At 39.7% G+C, this 22,248-nt stretch overlaps 1 protein-coding gene and 2 long non-coding RNA genes across 5 annotated transcripts in view; 2 read left to right on the top strand and 1 right to left on the bottom strand.

The window, feature by feature from the left end:
* Positions 1 to 22,248, top strand: part of SLC44A3 (solute carrier family 44 member 3) — a 96,772-nt gene that overhangs the window by 18,796 nt on the left and 55,728 nt on the right. The window contains exon 1 of one of the 3 annotated variants that reach the window (XM_079981367.1): positions 6,843 to 7,095. The exons of 1 other annotated variant lie outside the window; for it this stretch is intronic. Coding sequence is in view for 1 of the 2 variants with exons in the window: in XM_079981365.1 (XP_079837491.1) it covers positions 9,009 to 9,026 (18 nt within the window). In the remaining variant the exon portion in view is untranslated. Of the gene's footprint in view, positions 1 to 6,842; positions 7,096 to 8,860; positions 9,027 to 22,248 lie in introns of those variants that run through there. One more of the 3 variants, XM_079981365.1, reaches the window with a different exon arrangement.
* On the bottom strand, positions 8,293 to 8,476 carry LOC307219008. The gene is made up of 2 exons (XR_013840250.1): positions 8,383 to 8,476; positions 8,293 to 8,348 (listed from the first exon to the last, which is right to left on the bottom strand). It is a non-coding gene; the product is annotated as an uncharacterized lncRNA (long non-coding RNA).
* On the top strand, positions 17,526 to 21,386 carry LOC307218994. The gene is made up of 2 exons (XR_013840234.1): positions 17,526 to 19,814; positions 21,041 to 21,386. It is a non-coding gene; the product is annotated as an uncharacterized lncRNA (long non-coding RNA).

Genomic DNA, 22,248 nt, shown 5'->3' with positions numbered 1-22,248 from the left:
GAGAGAGACTGACAGAGACTTGAAGGCCTCAGATGTGAGGAATCCAGGCTAAAAACTGTTTTTGTGGACATTCATTTGGGAAGGGACAGAAACCGGGGCGGGGGGGAGGGAAGAATAGAACTTGAAAATTTTCATGATTTTTGTGTTTGATTATTATGACCTATTTTTAAGATAAAAGGGAAACCCGTGGAAGGAATTTGGGTCGACCTTAGAAAAGGATTTAATATTTATATGAAAATTGGATAAGTAAAATTTGGCCAAGTAATATGAATCAAGTATTTATTTATTTTTTTAAAAATATACTTATATAACAACAATATGTAAAGGATGAGAGATATGAGCTTGCTGAGTTAATTTAATTAAATTAGGATGTAAGAAGGGGGGGTGGGGGGAGGTCAAGAACTGGGGTTAGGAAAGTAAGGACATGAAACCTTATATGTGTTGTTTTTGTTTGTGTGTGTCTGTGTTTATAAAATGTGAAAATCCAATAAAAAAAAAATATTCTAAACAAAATGGACTTCAATGAGGCTACCTCTCAGCACCTCTCAGCTGATCGGCACTAAGAGGACCTCCTTTGAAGATGCACTCTAGCACCAGTATTGTGATTGGTGCTGACCAGTAATTAGACCCATGGGCTGGAGATTCCCAGGCTCTGCTCTACCTATTACATGAGAATGGCCATAATCACCACTTATCAGCTACTCTTCCAAAAGAATTTACAACAGGAGATGGAGAATTAAGGGGTAACATTTATGTATTTTACTGCTTCTTTTGAAAGCTATTAGCATTTATCTTGCGTACATTGTGCTACAGCATGTGGTATAATGAGTTTTATTTTATCAGAATGTTCTGTAATATGGTTAACTAAACGTGTTTGTGCACACATAGTTTTTAGGGTTGCACACAACATGAATCCTGAGATAGTTTTTTTAGCCGCTTACCAAGGCTGAGGATGGTGGAGCTGGGAGTCATGATGACCAGATATTAAATGACTAAGCCATTACAACTTCATTCCCTTTTGCCTTCTGGTGATAAAGTAGAACCCACAATTATTCTAGTTGCAATAAACACATCTGTTCTCACCTAGCTACATCATAATTGCATTGAGTTCTGCAATTTCTACATTAGTTTTCAGTTACGTTGTTGATTCATACTATGTTCCTCTCTGGGTTCTTTGTCTTTACCTTAAGGTTCTGGTATAAATTGGGACATATTTGCCTTTTTTATTGAACTTAACTTATTACCTTCTGTTGTACCAAATGGGCTGCTTGCTTGGTGGAGCCAGGTACTAAGATCTTATGGAAATAAGGCAATCCACCTTTAGTGTGATAAATGCATTGTCACTTCCCATATGTTGCATATACTCAATATGTTTTCCACAGACATGCTATGGCTTATATCTTCGGAAACTCAGTGTTTCCATCTTCATATAATGCATTCATTACAGCACATAATGTGATTGCACAATCCGCAATATTAGAGTTCAAGGACACATTCTTGTCATGCAAAAACACTTCAAAGAGGGTGTGGCCTGAGGAAAGAGGGTGTGGCATAGGGTTGAGGTTCCCCACATCCCCGATCCAGCCTTAAGTAACGTGATAAACTTTTTTTAAAAAAATGGAGATTCTGTCTTTGTGATAGGAATTTTATGGTCTTAGATATATGGTAATGTTCATAACAGCACATATATAGATCAGCACAGGAAGACCAACCTGGAACCATTTTGATTCCTAAACTGAGTAAATGTTTTCTCTGCAAGGTCAAAGTGGGAAACCTCCCATTGTCTTTTCCTTCACAAATCCTGTCTTAAGGGTATGTCTGTGTTTGAATAGGGTGTGAGCCTGTGACCTGGTCCAGGAACTAAGTATTTATCATTACAAAAGGCTACCCAGGAAATCCAATCAAGTAACCTGCCAGACAGGAGATAAACAACGACAGGAGAAAAACAACATTCAAATGTTCTGTTTTAGACCACCTTTTTGTGATGTAGTTGTGATGTATCTGAGGGGTGGTCTTAGGTTACACCCCTTCTGTGATGTATGTATGATATTTCTAAGGGTGGTCTTGATCTACAGGGGGGCAATTTCAAAAATCTTTATAAGGCCTTGCAGGCCATTTTTCTGGGTCCCTCCTCTTTCCTGCGGGTGAGGGGAGCTCCCTGTTGCAACAGATCAATAAAGATCAATCTTACTAGCTGCTTTGCTTCTCAATATTCTCTGGTTGGCCTCTGTTATTCTCTCCTACCAATAGGGAATCTATGTAAGGACTCTATATGGGCTCTTGGATACCCCATAAGGGAAAAGGGCAATTTCTATTTACAACATCTTATGAGGACAAGGCAGGTCTCTGCTTTGGAAGACAACCCTCCCTCCCCAAATTGGGAAGAAAAACAAAACAGCCTGTATGTTTGGCCTGTGCTTAGAACACATACTGGTTTTGTTGTGTCCTATTTTTGTTAGGTTAAAAGTTTAGTTTGTTCTTTTGCAGTCTTGTAAGTAGAAATTACTCTTCTTGAGCAAATATAAGAAGTTGAATGCAGCTGGGCGGAAAGCTGCTGGAGAAAAAGGGAGGGGAGAATTCCAGAAAGGACAGTCTTATCAGTCAGTCATCAGTAGTGCTGATGTGCCTTGAGGCACCCGGTTGAAGTTGCCTTGACATAAAACAGAGCTGTGTCCTTCTTAGGAATTTGGCATGGTGCATGAGCTGGTGTAGTTCAGCAGCTATTGAACAACATGGAGACTGTAGTTTTGCTCTTCCATCAAATAAGTGATTACCATGCAATTACTGGACAGCAATGTTATTGGAATGCTCCAGATTTTCAGGGAGGCCAAGGAACTTCAGTTTGAGGTGCTTCGGTGCATACATGGAAGCTCAGTGGGTGGGCCTTTGCATCTCACCACAGTGCACACTCACAGCAGACCAAATAGCAGCAGAAACCTTGCAGGATAATTCTTGGGCCAGCGTCCTTAGATAAGGGGACTCACAAACTGTAGGATACAATCACATAATAATGAGATGACCAAACAACAAATTCACTGCTATTGTAAAGGGTTTAGCCTTTGGTTTTGTTTTAGAGAGCCAGTGTGGTGTAGTGGTTAAGAGTGGTAGTCTTGCAATCTGGTGAACCGGGTTCGTGTCTCCGCTCCTCCACATGTAGCTGCTGGGTGACCTTGGGCCAGTCACACTTCTCTGAAGTCTCTCAGCCCCACTCACCTGACAGAGTGTTTGTTGTGGGGGAGGAAGGGAAAGGAGAATGTTAGCTGCTTTGAGACTTCGGGTAGTGATAAAGCGGGATATCAAATCCAAACTACTCTTCTTCTTCTTCTTCTTCTTCTTCTTCTTCTTCTTCTTCTTCTTCTTTTTCTTATGAACTATTGGGTGAATGAATATGATTTAAGACTGTATCATCAATTATTATTATTATTTATTGCACTTAGTACTTTCACTCAAAGCATCTTTCAATATAATACCTAAAACCAATATAAAATTAAAATTGTATTTTTGACTGGTAAACTGCCACAAAATTTGGAAAAGTGCAGATTTTAAATAACAGCTGTGCTTCAATTCACAGGCTTAGAAAATTAGGTAGGTTTGCCTTAAAGTGAGAACAATTTTCTCACGTCACTACTCAGAAGTAAATTGCATGGAGTTCAATGGGACATACTTTCAGCATAGTAAAAAAGCCTAGGATTGCCATAGTGTTTAGGATTAGCCTCTGTGACCACAACACTTATTAGAAATTTAAGTTCCATTGGGACACTTAATTTTGAATCAGTGTGCTTACAATTGCACAGTTGTGTCAACATAATGAATCATGCAAGTGAGAATGTATCTTCAAGAGCTCTCCATTTGAAAGATAAACAGAGTAAAAATGTCAAGTTTGTTTGTTCCTGCTGCTCCCTGCAGATCCACTTCAAACCTTCATTTTTCACAGACGAAAAGCAAACAGAATTTGTCCTCTTCACTGGTTTCAACATGATCAAATGTTCTTTTGGAAGCCTGGAGTCCTTTCACATTTGGGGTGGGGGGCTTCTTTGCAGAGGTAGCTCTGTTTGATGTAGCAAGAAAATGAAAACAAATGGCAGCCAGTGAGAAAAACATTTCCCCTGCATGATTTTAAAACTCCCTTTAAAGTCCATTCCTATGATCTGCTCCATTTCCTGCACCAAGTCTTGGGCATAGGGCTCTCAAGGACTTTTGACCTTTTGCTCCAGCACTGAGCAATGGCTCCCTGTACACACACTCTCTCTCTCCCTCTCTCCCTCTCTCTCTCTCTCTCTCTCTCTCACACACACACACACACACACACACACAGAGCGCACACAGGTGTACTATGCACTTCTTTGCATATAACTTTTTGCGCATACGGCTTTCGAAGAATGGATCCAGTCAAGTGTACAAAGAGAGAAAGCAACTACAGTGAGCCCCTCTTTCTTTTCTGGTATTGAGATAGGTAGATTATATCATTTCTGATATTGAGATAAGTAGATTATACCTCCTTACCCTATTCCATTCAGCATGACAGTTTAATGCTTTAACAAACTGGTGTTATAGCTCTTTCCTAGATCACTGCCCCACACCTGGCAGCCTCTCAAGCTTTACCTTACAGTGTTTACTACAGTACTTGTTAGAAATACTAGTCATACTTAAGGGTATTAGCCCATGTTTCTTTCTGTAGTACAGCTGGAACGTCAATTTTTTTTGCAGTTTTCCAGTATAATTATGCTGTGTTCAGAGAACCTGTATAGTTCTAGGCAACCAAGGAAGCTAATTAGGGTGCTGTTTTATAGATTTTTGAAGGTGTTAGAAAGTGTATTGGTTCAGAGGAACAATTAAAAAATCTATATCATAGAGTATGCATGCATTAAAAAATGATGCATGGAATGACAAGAGTAAAGAAACAAACCCTGTTTTGCTGGACCACTGGATTATTTCAAAGAAGTCAGCAAAACACGTTTTCTTCCAAGAAACATGGGTCATAAAAGTCATGATGAGTAGAATTCCTCTGTAGAAGTAGCAATTCTGCAGTGGTAGCTGTCGTAGTTTTTATGAATGAGACCTCTTTTTTCCTGTAACAGTAGACATCCTATTTTGACTTCGAAAAGGGAAAGGGATGTGACTTTAAACCACTCCATTCACTACATCACTGTGGCTCTCATATGTTCTAAATTACTCTTCCTGAGCATAATGAATAAATAGTGTATATATGTAATTAGAGTTTTAAAAAGTTATAGTAAAGTAAACAATGACCTTGAACAAAAAATGCAGCAGTTCAGCTGAACTGTACAGTATATGCATTGATTTATAGTCGTAGTAATCTGTCCACACCTGTGCTTCTGCTCCCACTACATGCTAACTGTGGATTGGTATAATTCAATTTCCACACCTATTATGACACTACTGTTGTTCACGTCTTTCCTGCCCATAAATGAGTGTATGTCCGTCAGGTACTTGGTGGTGGTGGTGGTGTGTGTGTGTAAAATATACAACACTTTCTGTTTTTAAGTTCTGTAGCAATTGCTGAACAGTCTTTATTTTAAGCATAGAAAATCTGTCACCGAGTAGCAAGTGCAAGGCATAAGCTATACAGAGCTCTTGATGTAGCCCAACAGAAATTTAGTTGTGCCATCTTTTCTAAGAGTTAAAACAAGCTAGTCTCAGAAAAAGTTCTCTGTAACATGAAAGCCTGGAAGTTTCCTCTTCAACAGAGGTTGGTCTAAAAATACATATTTATTATATACCTGTTACTTCCTTGGGCATTAACAAGATAACGTATTTATCAGAGGATGTTTTCCTTACAGAGATGCTTCGAGAGTCAGGCAGGTATTCATTGTAGGATGAGTGTTCTTCATGTATAGAAAATGCCAACTTGTATTTTAATTTCTCCTTTATTTAATTCTGATTTACTCTTTCTGGAGGAAATCCAATAAATAAATAAAAAATGTTGCCAGTGTCCCATTTGCAATATCTGAACAGCCCATTTATAATATTAAGGAATCGTCTGGAAGCACACTATATTTCAAGTGACATCCTGAATCTTCTCTAGGAATTATATATCTATACCTGATATTAAAGCACTCTGCAGTTAATGGAGATTTTCATAAAATACAAATATTAGTGTTTACTGTTGCTTAGTAATGGCATTTGGAGTGTGGGAAGTATCAGTGACAGAACAATGCTGAAACCAGCTGTATCAAAACTAATCACAGATTGATGAATCAGATAGCACCTCAATTATGTGCTAGATAAGAGAGATTTTATTTGCTTGTATCACAATGATACATGAACTCTGAGACTCTTTGAGGAGTACGCACGTCACTAGAAAAAGTCTGCGAGCTTTCGGCATTAGTAACATCAAACACTACCAGGAAAATGATTGTTGCTTAATGACACATTAAACGAGTGCTCACAGTTTCACTGGAAAAATGGCACTGCCATTAGCCAAAGATTGTAACAGGCTTCAGTTTCAGATATAGCTCTTGTTCAATATGCTTGCACAAAGAAGCTCTTCAGATAATCTTTAGGTTTAATAGACTCATATTGCCAGACCCAGTTCATGTGCTATTTTTTAATAAGTGATGAAATCCTTTGTTATCTGTGGATGAAGCTAATCTTCTCCAGCATTAGAGAGGAGCATGTTAGAAAGATTGGCGCACCTGATCAGGCAGGTAATGCCATGGTGCAGCAAGTGCCCTTCTACAGCTGAGCAAGTTCAGGGACTTGCAAAGTCTTTTTTTAAAAAGATATTAGGGTGTTCCTTGGCACACCCAGCATTCCTCCTACACATGCCTGTGCACCTGAAAGACAGCAAAGGCAGCAAAGCACCTGGTTTACCAGCACACTCTTCTTCTTTCTGGCAAAGAGCTGTTGTGGGTGAATATTCAGTAGCTGGGGTGCTGCTGCCCTACCTTGTCTCATATTAAAAAACTAGCCTGAACCACTAATCTCCACAGTAGCAGGACTTCTAGCTAAAACACTGAGTTAAATAGTAGCAATCTGTTTCCACAAGTGCTGATGTGGGAGAGACTCTTGCATCTGTATGCACCTATGCATCTGTATGAACTTAACGATATCTGGGTTTGAGGACTGAAGAAGGTATTGGTTTATAGAAAGTGGAATTGTTGGGTGCTTTCTTGGAGTGGATGTTTTGAATAATTTTCTATATACAGCTGACAGACCAAGAATCTTTTTTCCTCTTCCTTTCCTTCTTCCCTCTTTCTTCTTTCTCCCATCCCCTTTTTCTATGCCTCCTCTAGGTTTGTGTTTTTATTTTGATTAGTTTCTTTTATTTTTTATTTAAAAAATTTGATATTAACCTTTGTATATTTTATTTCAAACTTTAATAAAATTTATTGGGGGGGAATGAAACCCGGGATAATTACTGTTAATCAGTGCAGTGTACATAGTACATAGTGCTCAGTTAGAGGTATCATGTGACTGCCTTGGTGTATAGCAGCTTCCAATAGTCAATGCATTTAGGACTTCTGGTGCTAATGTGACATTTTATTGATTTATCAACAGTTCCATTTTTGACATGCTTACTTTTCCACATATTTGCAGTCACGAAATTAGTTTCCTGCAACATTTTGTTGTGGGGCTCCACACATTTGCTTACCAAAATTAGTACAAATTTGTTTTGTCCTAAATGCTTCCAGATATCCCAAGAAGGGGAAAGATTCCATTCAGACACCAACTGTTGGTTGTTAGCTGAAAGCATGTACCTGTATGAGACAATTGTTTGTATGGTTAGATTCCCACTCCCCTCACAATTAGCAGTGAAATTTAGAAGCAGCCTTATCTTTGCAGGTTTTTTCCACATTATGATAATCCAATATACGGTATATTTTCATCATGATGTTAAATTCATTCACAGTCAAACCTTGGTTGTCAAACTTAATCCATTCCAGAAGCCAGTTCGGCTTCCAAAAGGTTCAAGAACCGGAGCATTTGCTTCCTGGTTTTCATCGTTCTGGAGCCGAAATGTTCCAAAACAAAGGCATTCGGGAGCCAAGGTTTGACTAGATACCACTTCTGCATAATTGTGGAATTGTGTACAGTGGGATTTTCATTGTCTTGTCTCTTCCTGGTACATTAAACACATCTGGTAAACCTGACTTATCACAAAAAATGAAAAAAAAAAAAAGCTGAAGCAGTGATGACACCATGGGTGCTGAAAGCATTTCCTCTTTCTGTTTCTTACTATGCAAATTTCCAAACTAAATGACAGCCCTGACCTTCCTGTGGTGGTTACAGTATCTGATAAAATGTCGCCTCTTTTTTCCAGTAGGATAGGTGAAAAGGCAAACCTACATGCAATGCATACACAAATATCTAAGACCATAAAATTCCTATCACAAAGACAGAATCTCCATTTTAAAAAACTCCAAACTCAGCCCTCCAGATGTTTTGGGACTACAATTCCCACCATCCCTGACCACTGGTCCTGTTAGCTAGGGATGATAGGAGTTGTACTGCCAAAACATCTGGAGGGCTGAGTTTGGGTGTGCCTGCCTTAAGAATTATTTAAGCCCAGGCTTCTATAATAGCCACTCAAACTGTGGTCAGCAAGAATTGCCTCCAAGCAACCAGATGGGAAAACTTTTACAAGCACAAAATAGGAAGTTTTGTTTCTTATTTTCAGGTTGTTGATGGGGCCATAAATGACCAACATGGGTTAACATGTTTTTGTGGATTTGCTAGCAAGGCTGCCTTGATTCTGCATCTCCAGTTTCTTTAATACAATTTAAAGCAAGCATTGCGTGGTTTTGAATAAACAGAAGCTTGTATTCCAAAGCCAAAAATTCTGCTTGAGATTTTTGTATAGCATGGTGGTTTTTCTTAGCAGGCTTATCAGATCAAACCAACAGTCTATGTAAATACGTTTGTTGATACTAGTTCAATACAGAAAGGAAAAAGGCATAATTTATCTCTTTTGTTTTTATAGTGGGTTTTTTAAAAAACAACAACTAATTCTCTATTGGCAGCTTCTTCACTTGGAATGCAATCTTATGAACGTCCACACAGAAGTAAGTTCTATTGACTTCAACAGGGCAATCTTCTAAAGAAATGTGTATAGGACTGCAGCTTGGACTGAGGGTGCAATGCTACATTAGGCATTGGGCCAGCTATGGGACTATAGGGAACGATTTAAGTGCTGCGCTCTACTGATGGAGGGCGAAGCTCGCTAATACGGTAGTGCTAATGTCACCACAGCACCCATGATACACCCATGAAAAAGTGTGACAAATATTCAGAAATGCTCTCTAGTCTCTGCTACCTTTTTCTTGATGACACATGAGGCCCTTCTTCATGTGCCCCTCAACAAGAGGTTTGGAGGGTGGCAACACAAGAATAGGCCATTTCTGCAGTGGCTCCCTATTTGTGGAATGCTCTTTCCTGAGAGGCTTGCCTGGTGCAATTGTTAAATATCTTTAGGCACCAGGTAAAAACTTTTTCCTATAACTAGGCCTTTGGTTTTAACTATCTGTGGCCTTTTAAAAATGGGTAGAATGTTTTTAATGTTGTTCTCTTTCCTCTTGGTTGTAATGTATCTATGTTGGGTTTATTGTCTGTTTATTTGATTAGTTATCAATCACTTTGGCATGCCCTGGGCAAGATAAAGCAACTAACAACTTATAATCATCATCATCATAATCAAAAATAAGCCACATGCAACCTCATCCAAGGAGTTGTGCAGGAAAAAATTTACAGAGACTTCCCCAGAAATATGACATTTTGCTGGTTTCTGAAAACCAGTTGAGCATGTGTCCCGGAAAATAGTAGAATCAGAATTGCTAACTTGCAGAGTGACATCATAAATAACTGTAATACTATGTGTAAGCTGTTGTGCTTGTAAAAACCACAGTGTATCTGTATTTCCAGAATAAAGCTTAGCCTTAAACAATATACTGTAACCAGTGGACCAAAAGAATGTGTCCAGCCTGCCTTCATACGCATGCCATTGTCATTGCTTTTCTGGGAAGTGAGACTCATGCTATTTTCAGTCGGGACATTTTTTTTTATTAGCAGCAGTAGTTTATTAGACCCATTGGGTCCCGTTTGAAAAAGGATTCATGCTTAATTAATTAAACATACACTGCACAAACACATTGCCCTGGTTTTCCCTCTCTTCGTGAATTTCGCAGATTTCCCCAATGCTATTTTTGTTTTATTTTTTATTTTTTAATGCAATGGCAATTTAGTCAACCACTGTCATCATCAACATTTGATTTTAATTGTATGCTAACTGGATACTCCTGAAATGTGTACTTACTTTAACTCCTGTCTTATTGATCCACTGTTGTGGTGATTATCTTAGCTATTAAACATTGTTAACATCAGTGCTATTTTTCTAGAAAAAGAGGTGCTGGAGGCCACCATGAACTTCTCCTTTGTCCTATTAGAATAGCAATGGCACCCACTTGAGAGGTGCTAGAGCTGAGCTCTGACTGAAAAAAACACGCCCTGGTTAACATTCATTGTTTTATTGTTAACCTTTCTCTCACTTTTTTGCCCCTGTGACTTAGCCAAATGCACACAGAAGTGCAGTCCTTGTCTTATGTCTTAATGTGGATCTATGATATTTATTAATGTAACAAAAATGGGCTTGTATTTTGTGAGTGTTAACATGTGAGTCTGATGCATATATTTTTTGTAATAACATTATTAGAACTGCTACCAAGAATCAGACTACATATCCCTACTCCAAAATGTCTTGTGAGTGGTTGATAGAACATTTTTGAGGGACCCCTTACTGACATCCATTTGAGTGGCATCCAAGTATCTATGTGCTGTCAGTCCTTTACTGAGTCCACAGCTACCGGTAATTGCTGAACTCTCCTTGCCACCCATCTTCAGGGGGTTGTGTGTTCCAGTCTCATGCAACCTCCATTCTAGCTACACAGCAAGAGGTAAGTAACCAGCTCTTCTTGCAGCACTGACCCCTTTTTCATAAATGTGGTGGAAAGAAGAGTCAGTGCTGGATATGATGTCTGAAATGAAGACCATTCAACAAAAAATCTGAACTTTGGGGCAAACCCACCATGGATAAAACCAAGTGTCCATTTCTTTGCAGCCTTTCACTGGAAGGATGTAGTAACTTCACGGGAAGGCTTGTTGATAAAGCCAAGAGAAACATAGATAAAGAAGCATTATTCAAAGCTTTAAATCAGTGATGACTGACTGTAAACTCGGACTATTTTATAATATCTTGTTGACTTAAATCCTTCTGGCTCCATAGATGGGGACATTTTATAAGTGTTTCTTTTAGTTCCCTTTCTTTTTCTCAATTATTATTTGTCTTTATAATTGCTATAAAAAATCTCAGTAAATACATGTGAATCCCCAAGCTCATACTTAGTTTTGAGAGTTCATATATCTCATCTGCAGAGAAATGTGTCATATTTGGACTCTAGGTTTATTCTCTCTCCCTCTCTCACTATGTTCCATGTTACTAACTTTGCAGGTACAGAAGTAGTAATCCCAGCTACAAGAAAGCTTAATCACATTTCATGAAATTATGTCTACAGCCAAGTTTATTTCGTACTTGTCTGTTTCCTGTTCAAGTTCAATTTCTCATATTGACGTCTATTGCCAGCAAGGGGTGATGAGGCCGTTTGAGAATTATGTCATAAATGGGCATACCCAGGTGTCAGAAAGTGAGCAACTTCATCCAAGTGTAATTAAAAATTCCCCAGGTCCAAGAGCAACACCCACACAGCTGGGAATCGGGCAGGGTGGGGGGAGTTTCCAATGGTGCCAAAGGGGGTCTTTTGGCTCTTTGCCACACTTGGCGGTGACAGTGATCTCTATTCTGGTCATGGTGAAGGAGTGAAAAGACAAGTGTCCACTGCCTATATGCTGCCTTCCCTGTAACTATTAGGTTTCCCATGCCTGTAATTAGTTAAGGAATAGCAAGATACACAGCTGCATTCTATGTATTGTCTTAGGGATGCAGGTCTAAACCGCTAAGCTTCTTGGGCTTGCCGATCGGAAGGTTGGCAGTTTGAATCTGCATGCTGGGATGAGCTCCCATTGCTCTGTCCCAGCTTTTGCCAATCTAGCATTTCAAAAGCATACCAGTGCAAGTAGATAAACAGGTACCACTGTGGTAGGAAGGCAAACAGCATTTCTGTGCGCTCTTGCTTCCGTCACAGTGTTCCAGAAGTGGAACACTGTGGCCACATGACCCCAAAAGCTGTCTGCAGACAAACACCTGCTCCCTCAGCCTAAAGCGAGATGAGTGCTGCACCCTATAGCCACTTTTGACTGGACTTTACTGTCCAGGGGTTCTTTACTTTTGCTTTACCTTTATTGTCTTATTCGGCGCTGAAGACAGCAACAAGGACTTCCACAGCTGTCAGAGATATTATTGTGAACCGTTGTCTTATGAAATGGTTCAATGGGTGTCCAAACAACACATCACAGCAGTTAAATAATAATAATCCACAAAACCCTATTTTCGAATACTTCACGCCAGTCTTTAAATCTTTTATTTGATTGTTAACCATAACTGAATATTATGAGTCACTACACCAAAGCAGCTGGAACCATCAAATTTATGACAATAATAATAAAACCTTAGAATCAGTACAAAGGATCAGTGTCCCATTTCAATATTTTCAGCAATGAAAAGCAAACAATCTTGGTCAACCTTCCTTTTATCAATCAAAATCCCTTGACTGTCAATAATTCTGGAAGGGTTTTCCTGCCTTCCCAACAATGCTCAGGTTTTAATTTTTTTTGCAGTGTAACACCAGTTTCACTTTAGTTAATTCATTCAAAGTGATATTTCTATTATTGCCTTTTAAGGAATTTCATAATATGTGTTTGGAACTAAAACCAAATCACCTTTGGAACTGTAGTGGTGCATGAGTCAAACATCTAGGGGAATAAGTACTGTTGGTTATTTGTATTAAATGTTGGATGAAGCAACACAGTCTCTCAGAGCAAATGGGGGTTTGGGCATCATTATCTCCCTTGAACTTTTTTTTAGGCAAGCATATAATAAATTTCAGCTGGAAAAAAACCCTGACATAATTTCCTCTATTTCTGATCCAAAGCCCACCCCACTCAGTCCATTCCCTCCAATACAAATCCAGATTAGGTAATCAAAGCAAAAATTGCCAAAGATTTTGGGCTTTGCCAAAAAGCAAAAGGAAAACCCCAAATATTATAATATATACGCTTATATGGAAATGACATGCCATTACAATGAAGTCACAAGAGGTAAGAAATTTAATAACAAGATACATTTGGTTGCCATAAATTTTCTCAGCAGAAAGCTCATGAAAATTACATAATTATTATGTTTGTTCTCTGCAGGATCACCCACATGAATTTTCCATTCTTAAAGTAGTACAATATGTTGATTTATCATAAACTGGAAGTTTGTTATTAGAAGGCATTGTCCTGGGTGTCATCCAGTGCTGCTAGTGTTGATTTAAGTAACAGCACTTTTTTTCCGGTGAAAAAGATGCCAAACATAATCTGAAGAAAGAAACATTTAAATACGCATGCAAACTATTCTTGAACCTAGTAAAGATGAAATACTTGGCTTTTGATGAGTTTAATCCCACTAAATCTAGCTAACATTAGCTGTCATAGCAATCCAGACCCAATATCTGCCATGATGAGCAAGTTTGGAATAGGTGGATGTTGGGCTATCCAAGATGATCTGGGGTTCTACGAGGGCTGCGCTAGCATAACTCTATCATGACTCAGCCAGAGATACACTAATTCAACTCCTTTAACCCATCTGAGCCTGGGCTATGCTGTTTTAGTCAGTGGAACTTAAGCCAAGGGGATTTACACCAGAAAAGGGATGTTCTAGGTGTGTGGTGGAGCAAAGATAGAATTATTCTAAACCTCTTCCTGCTCAGTCACATGACCTGGTAGCCTGGTGGAACTTAAGCCAGCAAGAAAGGTAGTATAACTCAAACTCTTTTTTAAAGGCTTGTTTTCTCCGCCAGGCTCAGGCAGGCTCAGCCAGGAACAGAGTTTGGAACAGGGGTAACTCAAGCCAGTGTAAGTTTCACCAGTTTAGGATTCCTCTGTAAGGCTGCAATTTTATACATTCTTTTTCTGACAGTAAGTCACATGAAACTCAATGGAGATTACTTTTGAATAGACCTGTAGGGCATCAGACTTGGTGCAACTATGTTTAGATAGCTTGGGGTCCATTTCAAACTGTTTCATATCCCAGGACTGTGATTCCTTTCCTGGCTCAGCTATGGAACAGGACTAGTAGGCAGGTTACTGAAGACACGGTGTAGTACATGTTCTTCACCAGTGATGGCCAAACTTGGACTACAGTTCCCGCTGGTCCTGTTAGCTAGGGATGATGGGAGGGCCAAGTTTGGCCATCACTGTTCTACACAAAAAACATGGCGTTAGGAATGTTAATTTCTTCCCCCTTCATTATTCTCTCTGTTATCCTTTTTAGTCAAATCTAGAAAGGACCAGCAGTTTCAGTCCTGGAGTCCATAAAAGACAGATGATCCATCAACTGAGAGAAAATGAGATTGCTTGCTGTAGATGGTTGGACTTTGTTTTAGGTTCATAGCATGGGAGTGTTTTTGGATGGGATGCCCAGGGGTCAGCAATAGCCAGAGTTTAACATATACATCAAATTTTCTGCTTGATATTCCCCTTCCTGGACAGAGGGACCAACAGACTGTCATCTGTACTTTTCTAAGCTCTTGGACTGACTAAAGCAATGTGGTTTGCATGAAGACAGTTTAAAAATTACAGTCATTGCAAAATAAGACTGCTTGTCTCCTGAGAGAAGCCATAAGGAGATGATAGCAATGACTGCCAGAAAATTTATAGGCTCTGCTTGTTACTTCCTTCTAACTCTTTCTTCCCACTCTTCACCCCAGAGACTGACAGCAAAGGGATAGCTGTCAGCTGGGCTGTGTACACATTCCTGTTTACTCTCCATCCAGAGCACTCCTGCTGCTGGTTTGTCCATATTTATCAAATAGTTTCTTGAGAAATACTGCATTTTGATGCATTTGCTTCATAACAGCTCCATCTGATTAAAAAACAAACAAAAGAAAACTACATGAAGACATACCACACCCACCCTCCCCTTCACCGACTGGTGTGGACAGACAGCAGGGAACTTGGAGATGTATTCAGCTGTACTGATATGTACAAAGGCATACAAATGTGTTTTGAAATGCAACAGTTTTAACTCAGCTTGTTGCGTTTTAACTCAGCAATGAGTTTTAACTCCAGATGGGCAACACAGTCAGATGGGTAGGATACAAATAATTGCTGTTGTTGTTGTTGTTATTGCTGGAAATGGTCACAAACCCACAATATCATGAGTACTTGTAGAACACTCAAAACATATTGTCTTCCAGACTTTTCTCTTATGCAAAAATGTACTACAGTCAAACCTCAGTTGTCGAACTGCTCCGTTTTCAGACGTTTTGGTTCCCGAACGCCGAAAACCCAGAAGTAAATGCTCTGGTTTTCAAACATTTTTCAGAAGCCAAATGTCCCACGCGGCTTCCACTTGAGTGCAAGAAGCTTTTGCAACCAATCAGAAGCCGTGCCTTGGAAGCTGAGCATTTCAGAAGCTGAACGGGCTTCCGGAACAGATTATGTTCGACAACCGAGGTTTGACTGTACAACACATGACCAGTACCTCACATGTTGATTTATCAATATGCATTATTTCATGTTAATCCTCTCAATCATTCAGATTAGCCTGAGAGATATTGACTTGCCCAAGTCACTCTCCCTGCTGAGCAGAGACCTGAAACTTGCAGTCTGCAGTTGAAACCCATCATACTATTGACTCCAGAATCTTTCGATGGTGTATGAGGCAGCAATATTCTTGGGAGGTTAAAAAAAAAAAACCTTAATAGTTTTTAATCAGAAATATTTTTAGAACTAAGGAGTTTATTTATAACTCTGGCTGAGCAGAGAATGATAGTGTCTTGGAGTATGAGTCTACCTTGTATTGAGGGGGAAAAGCTGGCTGATGGAAATTTGCACATCTGGAGGTCATCATACTCTAGTCTATGCTATCCAAACCACACCTCCTCAAACCACATGCTGAATGGAACACATTGTCCTGAGAATTTTTCCCTACAGAGGATAGTCCTCTCTGTCACTGCTGGATAGAAGTCTGAGGGGGCGATTCACTCACAACAGCAGGACTGCAGTAGAGTAGGAAGCTTGTGAATCACTCCCTTGCAATGCAAAAGTAACCAGACCAGGCTGGCTTACTAAATCACTATCCATGAACCTTTTATTCCAGAGTTATCCATGAGGTAATTCTTGTCTGTAAATCACCCTGGTGATTTTATATTGAAGGGCAATATAAAAAATCGATAAGAAGGAGAAACAAACCAACAAACAAGCAATCTCACAAGCTTTAATTCTGTTTAATTTTATTCTTTAGTTATTTAGACCACTTGTACAGGGGCAGATTTAGGCCTGTGTGAGCAGTGCACATGCACTGAGTTTAGGGGGCACCATCTCAAAGCCCAGTAAGCGAGGCGCTGGGCCATGGGAAGGAGGTGGGAGATCTTGTGCCCCTCGCAGAACCGTCCAGATTGCGCCCCCTAGCCATGGACAAATTAGCTCTTCTTTCTGCCTCTCCTCCAACTCTCCCCTCCACCCATTCAATTCATCACACACTTCACCTTGTAATTTTTTCACAGAAAATCCAATATTTAATTTATTAATTCTTAATAAAAGGTTTCAGCAAAGAAAATGACATTGTGATATCATTTGACATGTTTTTTATGTAATTCAGTTGTAAAACAATACACAGATAGGCCTAAATGAAACATACAAACAATATCATGCTGATTTGTTCCGCAATGATAACTTTACATTATAATACTGTATGATGTAAAATGGCATTGCTTTTGCAATATCTGTGTAATTTGGTTGATATAAAGTAAGAAAACTATTATTAGTATTATTCACAAGTCACAAGTTACAAGTTCTTATTCACAAGAGTTGTTATTTGAATTCTTTTTTTAAAGTCAAGTTAGGCCAACTCTAGCTTTAAATAGCAATCTCCTCAATGAAGTCTGATGTGATTAGAACTTTATTTTTCTTGCTTTAATAAAAGAAAACTCAGTAATAACTTTATTTTTCTTGCTTTAATAAAAGAAAACTCAGTAATAATTTCATCAAAGTCTGTTATTGATGCTAGTTCATACTTGATGGACAAGATCACGGGATTTGTTAGTCTGGTTTCATTCATACTTGATCTTAAGTAGTTTCTATGAGTTTTAATTTATTGAAACTATGTTCACAAGATGCTACACTTACTGGCATAGTGAGAAATATTCTCAGTGCTATTTCGATATTGGATGGGTGGGTGCCAGCCTAGCCAAAACCGCTGCTACCAGAGTGACTCCACCTCCACCGGAGCAAAGTGGGGCTGTGCTGTCCACCTGCCCAGGGTGGAGTCTGGCTGGCCAATGTGGCCCTTGGTTCATGCCCCCAACAAGCTGGCTTGTATGCACATACAAAAGACCTGTTCAAAAGACCTGATCAGCAGGTGCAATTTTACACTTTGCAAGTCTGCAGTCATCTTCACAAAATGTCTGTGTCTTCCATGGTGTGTTAAGAGTCAGCAGCCCTGTGGACAGCAGAAAGATGTTGCAGGAGACAGTGATAGAGTGGACCATTTGCTGCCACAGAACAAATCTTTCAGAAGTAATAGTGTTTGTCCTCTTGCTCACCTCTGCACTGGTAGAAGCTGGGTGAGGCTAGGGGAAGTTATTAAATTGGATGCACACCAGGCCCCTTCATTCCAACAGAGCAAGACTGCTCCTGTCCTGCCTTCCCCACTCAGCTTCTTGGCTTGTGCTACTACCTTAATTGCTACCTGCTAGCCTACGTAATAGTGACAGATAGCACCAGTAAGTAATGATATATGTGGACCTGGAATAACCCACCTCCTTTCATAGCTTCTAGATCCTCCACTAGAGCAGGGCTGGGAAATGTGTTGCCTTCTAGATGTTGTTGGATTCCAACTTCCATCCACCCCAGCCATAATGGCCAATAGTCAGGTATGTTGGGAGCCAGAGTCCGCAACAACTAGAGGGTCACAGATTCACCAGCCCTGTGGCAGAAACAGGAAAGGTGTCAGTTCACATGAACAGGGCCTGACTTTGTTCACCAAGGTGATGCCTACAGTGAGATATGTATATAACTACTCCATGGCATGTGTGTCCTGTATATGATCCCATCAAAATTTTGGACATTGTTCTGTGGCTGCTTTAATGTTCCTTTGCTATTGCATGTGTTAGTGAGGTGAAAGGATATAATCTGTGTTCTGCTTCCTAGATTCTGTGTGTTCTGGAGTGCCTAAAAGTACAAATCTAATTTGTGTGCTTGTTTGATAATTGGGGTAGGCTGGCTGGCTTCCTTCCTTAATAACTCAGAGTGTGTGAGTGAGAGTGAGTGACTGAATGTTAGACAGTCATTTTGGAATGGTTTAAAAGCAGTCACTGGCAACTGTGGAATCTGTCATTAGAGGTTTGGCTCCTTTTAAGGTTTGGCTGCAAGTTCAAAATCATTGAACGTTTGGTTCCAAGCTGAAGTTGCAATCATGAGAGCTGCTTCCCATATTACTGTTCCATGTTTCTTGGGAAGTGGCCACAAAATAGATGGAGATGTGCATCATCTGTTTAATGTGTAAGGAAACAGTTATGAGTCTGAAGGTATGCCTGCCAGGATCGTTTATTGAGGAATCAGATCCAGGAAAGGCTTCAACACTTGATTCTGCAAATTCTATAAGCCAGTCCTAGCTGTGTTGTGCTAATACAAACAGACTTATGGGCAGTATAACTCGCTCATGCGCACGATAGATGATTGGATTATGCTGTCAGCTTGATTCTTTAGGAATGTACACAGAACTAAAGGTTGCTTTATGCTTTGGTTGCTGCTTGCTTTAGACGTGGCATCTCCATGACTACTTGGCTGAGCATGCTATGTGTTGACATGTTGCAATTGCTCGAACTGATGATTATGCTCTTTATTTTTGTCAGCTTTTAAGGGCATCCTCAGATCACTTGCGCATGGTAGTGACCAAATTCCTTTTTAACTAATAAGGGTTTGTGAAACATCACATAACTGCCATTACTATTTGTTGCTATCAACAATTTCTGCAAAGCCCACCTTGACAAAACTCAGCCCTATCCAGTTTTATTTTACCACACCAAGATACCACAACAGTCATCTGTTCTGTCAGATTTCTTTGAATATATGCATTCTCTGATTTGCTGTGGGACAATAAGTTGGCCAGACTCATGGGCTTGAAAAAAGGAATGTTAGTCATCAGGCTATTCCATTTCCATGGAAACTAAATGTGGGATGATCTTTCTTAACTCCTACGAATGGGTCAAAAACAGATACAACCCCATTTCCCAAAAGATGTTGTAATAGGTGTTATTAAGGAAACAGAAGTCAAAAGCTGCAGTTTTCAAGTGCGATTAAGACAGGAGGTCACTTCTGGACTACTTGTTTAATGAGATTTCAGCCTCATTTGTTTGCAGAGAGATTATGTTGGCTATTTAATGAGCATTCATCCTGATTTATTTGTGGGGAGGCTAGATGGCATTGCATCAAAGCAAGTGTTATCCCACCATTGCATCACCTTAACAGAAAAAAATACAATCTTTGCTTAAACTGTGATCCAACTATGTTCAAGCTGTACGTTTGTAAATAAGCTCAAATATTACAAATGCCAATAGCTCCTAGTGACATGCTTCCACAGAAAATCAATCAGGGAAGTGATACTAGAGGAACGTTTCCACCCAAAAAATGAGTGGGTGGTAAGTATAACTTATTTCACTGTTTAGAGGGAAGCTCATACTAAAAGTATGTAGCTTTAAGATTTTGCCTGAACTGGTGGGGAAAAGTTGTTTTTAAGCCTCTGGCAGTGCTGCAGTCTTCACACTTCTAAACATCAGGAACCATGTCTGTGTTTGTTTGCTTACTCACTCAATTTAGCATGCAAGGTTTTCTGTAACCAAGTTATTTCATAGAACAGAGTCCTCTGCTACATAATTAATTGCCTAGAACCTCCTTCCACAACCTAAAAAGAAACAAGTAATGCCATCAGCCTGGTAGCTGAATACTGCCCACATTTTGATTTTGTCAGTGTATAATAGGTATGATATATTTTTAAGTGGGTTCATGTATAAGAAGGAATTTGCTATCCTCTTGAGAAGTTGTCCTAGCATACAATTCAAAATGTATTGATACAACTCTATAGTGCCAATGTACTTCCTCATTAATACAAAATGGCAATCACTTATTTGAAGTGCAATCTCATCCTATTTCAGTATGGCTGCATCTATACTATATGTTTAAAGCAGTATCATACCACTTTAAACGGTTTAAATGGTTTTCCCCAAAGAATCCTGGAAACTGTGAGTTGTTAGGAGACCCAATTCCCCTCACAGAGCTACAATCCCTGGAGTTCCCTGTGAAGAGACATCAATTGTTAAACCCCTTTAAGAACTGAAGATCTTTGAGGGGAATGAGGGTGGTTTATTTTGTCTGGCTGTGTGTAAGAATAGACGGCAAAGTCAGAGAAGAAGTTCCATTGCATAAGAGTAAGAATGAGACCACACCTTGGGTAGAAGCATAAAGTTTCACTTTGGAGGTGTAGCAATAGGGTTTGTGTCTAGTCCAGCACTCTTGTCTGTGCTCATCCCCTGTCCTATCCTGCCCTGCCCTGCCTTGCAAATTGCAGCAGCACTGAGAAAACTGCCATCCTGGAAAAAGAAATTACAGGACTACAGTGGGAATCAAAGTTGGCACATGGGAATGTACAGCAATGGTTGGGAGGGTTGGTGGGACAAAAGACCCTCTTTGAACTTTTGGTGGCCATTAGTTCTTTATCCCAGAGTTCAGATACGGTGAACTAATCAAGTGCATAATGTGGTTGTACACATGAGTTTGGACTTTTCTTTGATCTTCAAACACAAATTCCTTATGACTCAGCTTTCACTTTTACTAAGTCTGACTTATCTGTGGTTCTCTCAGTCTCCAGGTGCCGTGCTTGCTTCCCGCGCCATCCTTATTGCCCACAGGCAATGAGGATCCCACTGCATGTTCTAATTCCATTGATGAGATGGCAAGAATCTACCCCAAAAGATCATACATCTTTTGGAGTGACCACACTACAGGAGAAATAGTATATGAGCAAGTCAGTCACAGACTGGAAGCTATTCACTCAAATTCTTTCCAGCACTGGGGTTTCCCGCAAACCACCAGGATACAGACTACAGCAAATCTTTTCTTACTAAGGTTAGCCTGTCATCTTGTAAAGTGAATATACTGAATTTTATGGAGATGGCTATGTTATAATAATAAAAATTTTAATTTTATTATTTATACCCCACCCATCTGACTGGGTTTCCACAGCCAATCTGGGCAGCTTACAGAATATATAAAAAATAATGAAACATAATAATTAAAATAATTTTATGTTGCATTAAATAGCAGCAATTAAATCTATGGTGGATGAATGAACACCCAATCCTTTTTACCACTGATAACACCAAGCAGTGACTTTTTGCAATTGTTCTATTCTGGTCTTTTGGATGTGCCTACAGAGCACAAAAGTAAAGTGTTGCAGTGCCACAAAGCAAACAACTTGGGCAGCATGCACCCCATACATTTAAAGCACATTGCAGCAGAACCAACCCAAGAATGCTGAGAAGGGAACATGGTGCCAGGAGCACCGGCAACACATTTAGGAGCTGTAACAGATACAACTTGCAAGTTGTGGGAAATCTGTATGCCCATGAGAATGAATGTTTGAGACTGACATTGAGTGGTATCTAATTGGTGCCCAACCTCCCACACCACTTTCCACCCTGTGGCGGAGCCTCTCCGTCAGCTCCCTGGGACTAGTTTTAAGGGTGTGGGGACACTGAGCTGCAGCGGTGAGGAGGAATTGGCAAAAAACACCTTCCCTTTTCTTCCACTAACAAAGGCATATTCTGGAACAAAAGGTCTATTGTGGAAGCAAAGGCAGCATACATCTTCCCACCCAGTATATGTCAAATCTTCATCTCACCTTTTCACCCTAGCAATTTACTATAATTATTACTCTAGTTCCACAGAATCATTTCAATAGTTGCTTGTAGTCCACAATTTCCATTAACTGACTCAGGAATCCCATTTTTTCTTCATAATTTCCCCAGTTGTGTAATCTTTTCCAGATTTTGCAGCATGAGAAACTTCATGGACTTA

The sequence above is a fragment of the Podarcis cretensis genome, assembly GCF_951804945.1.
Source record: "Podarcis cretensis genome assembly, chromosome: 6".
NCBI lineage: Eukaryota > Metazoa > Chordata > Lepidosauria > Squamata > Lacertidae > Podarcis > Podarcis cretensis.
Note: the sequence above shows the minus strand (reverse complement) of the source record. Positions and strands in the feature narration are given on the sequence as shown.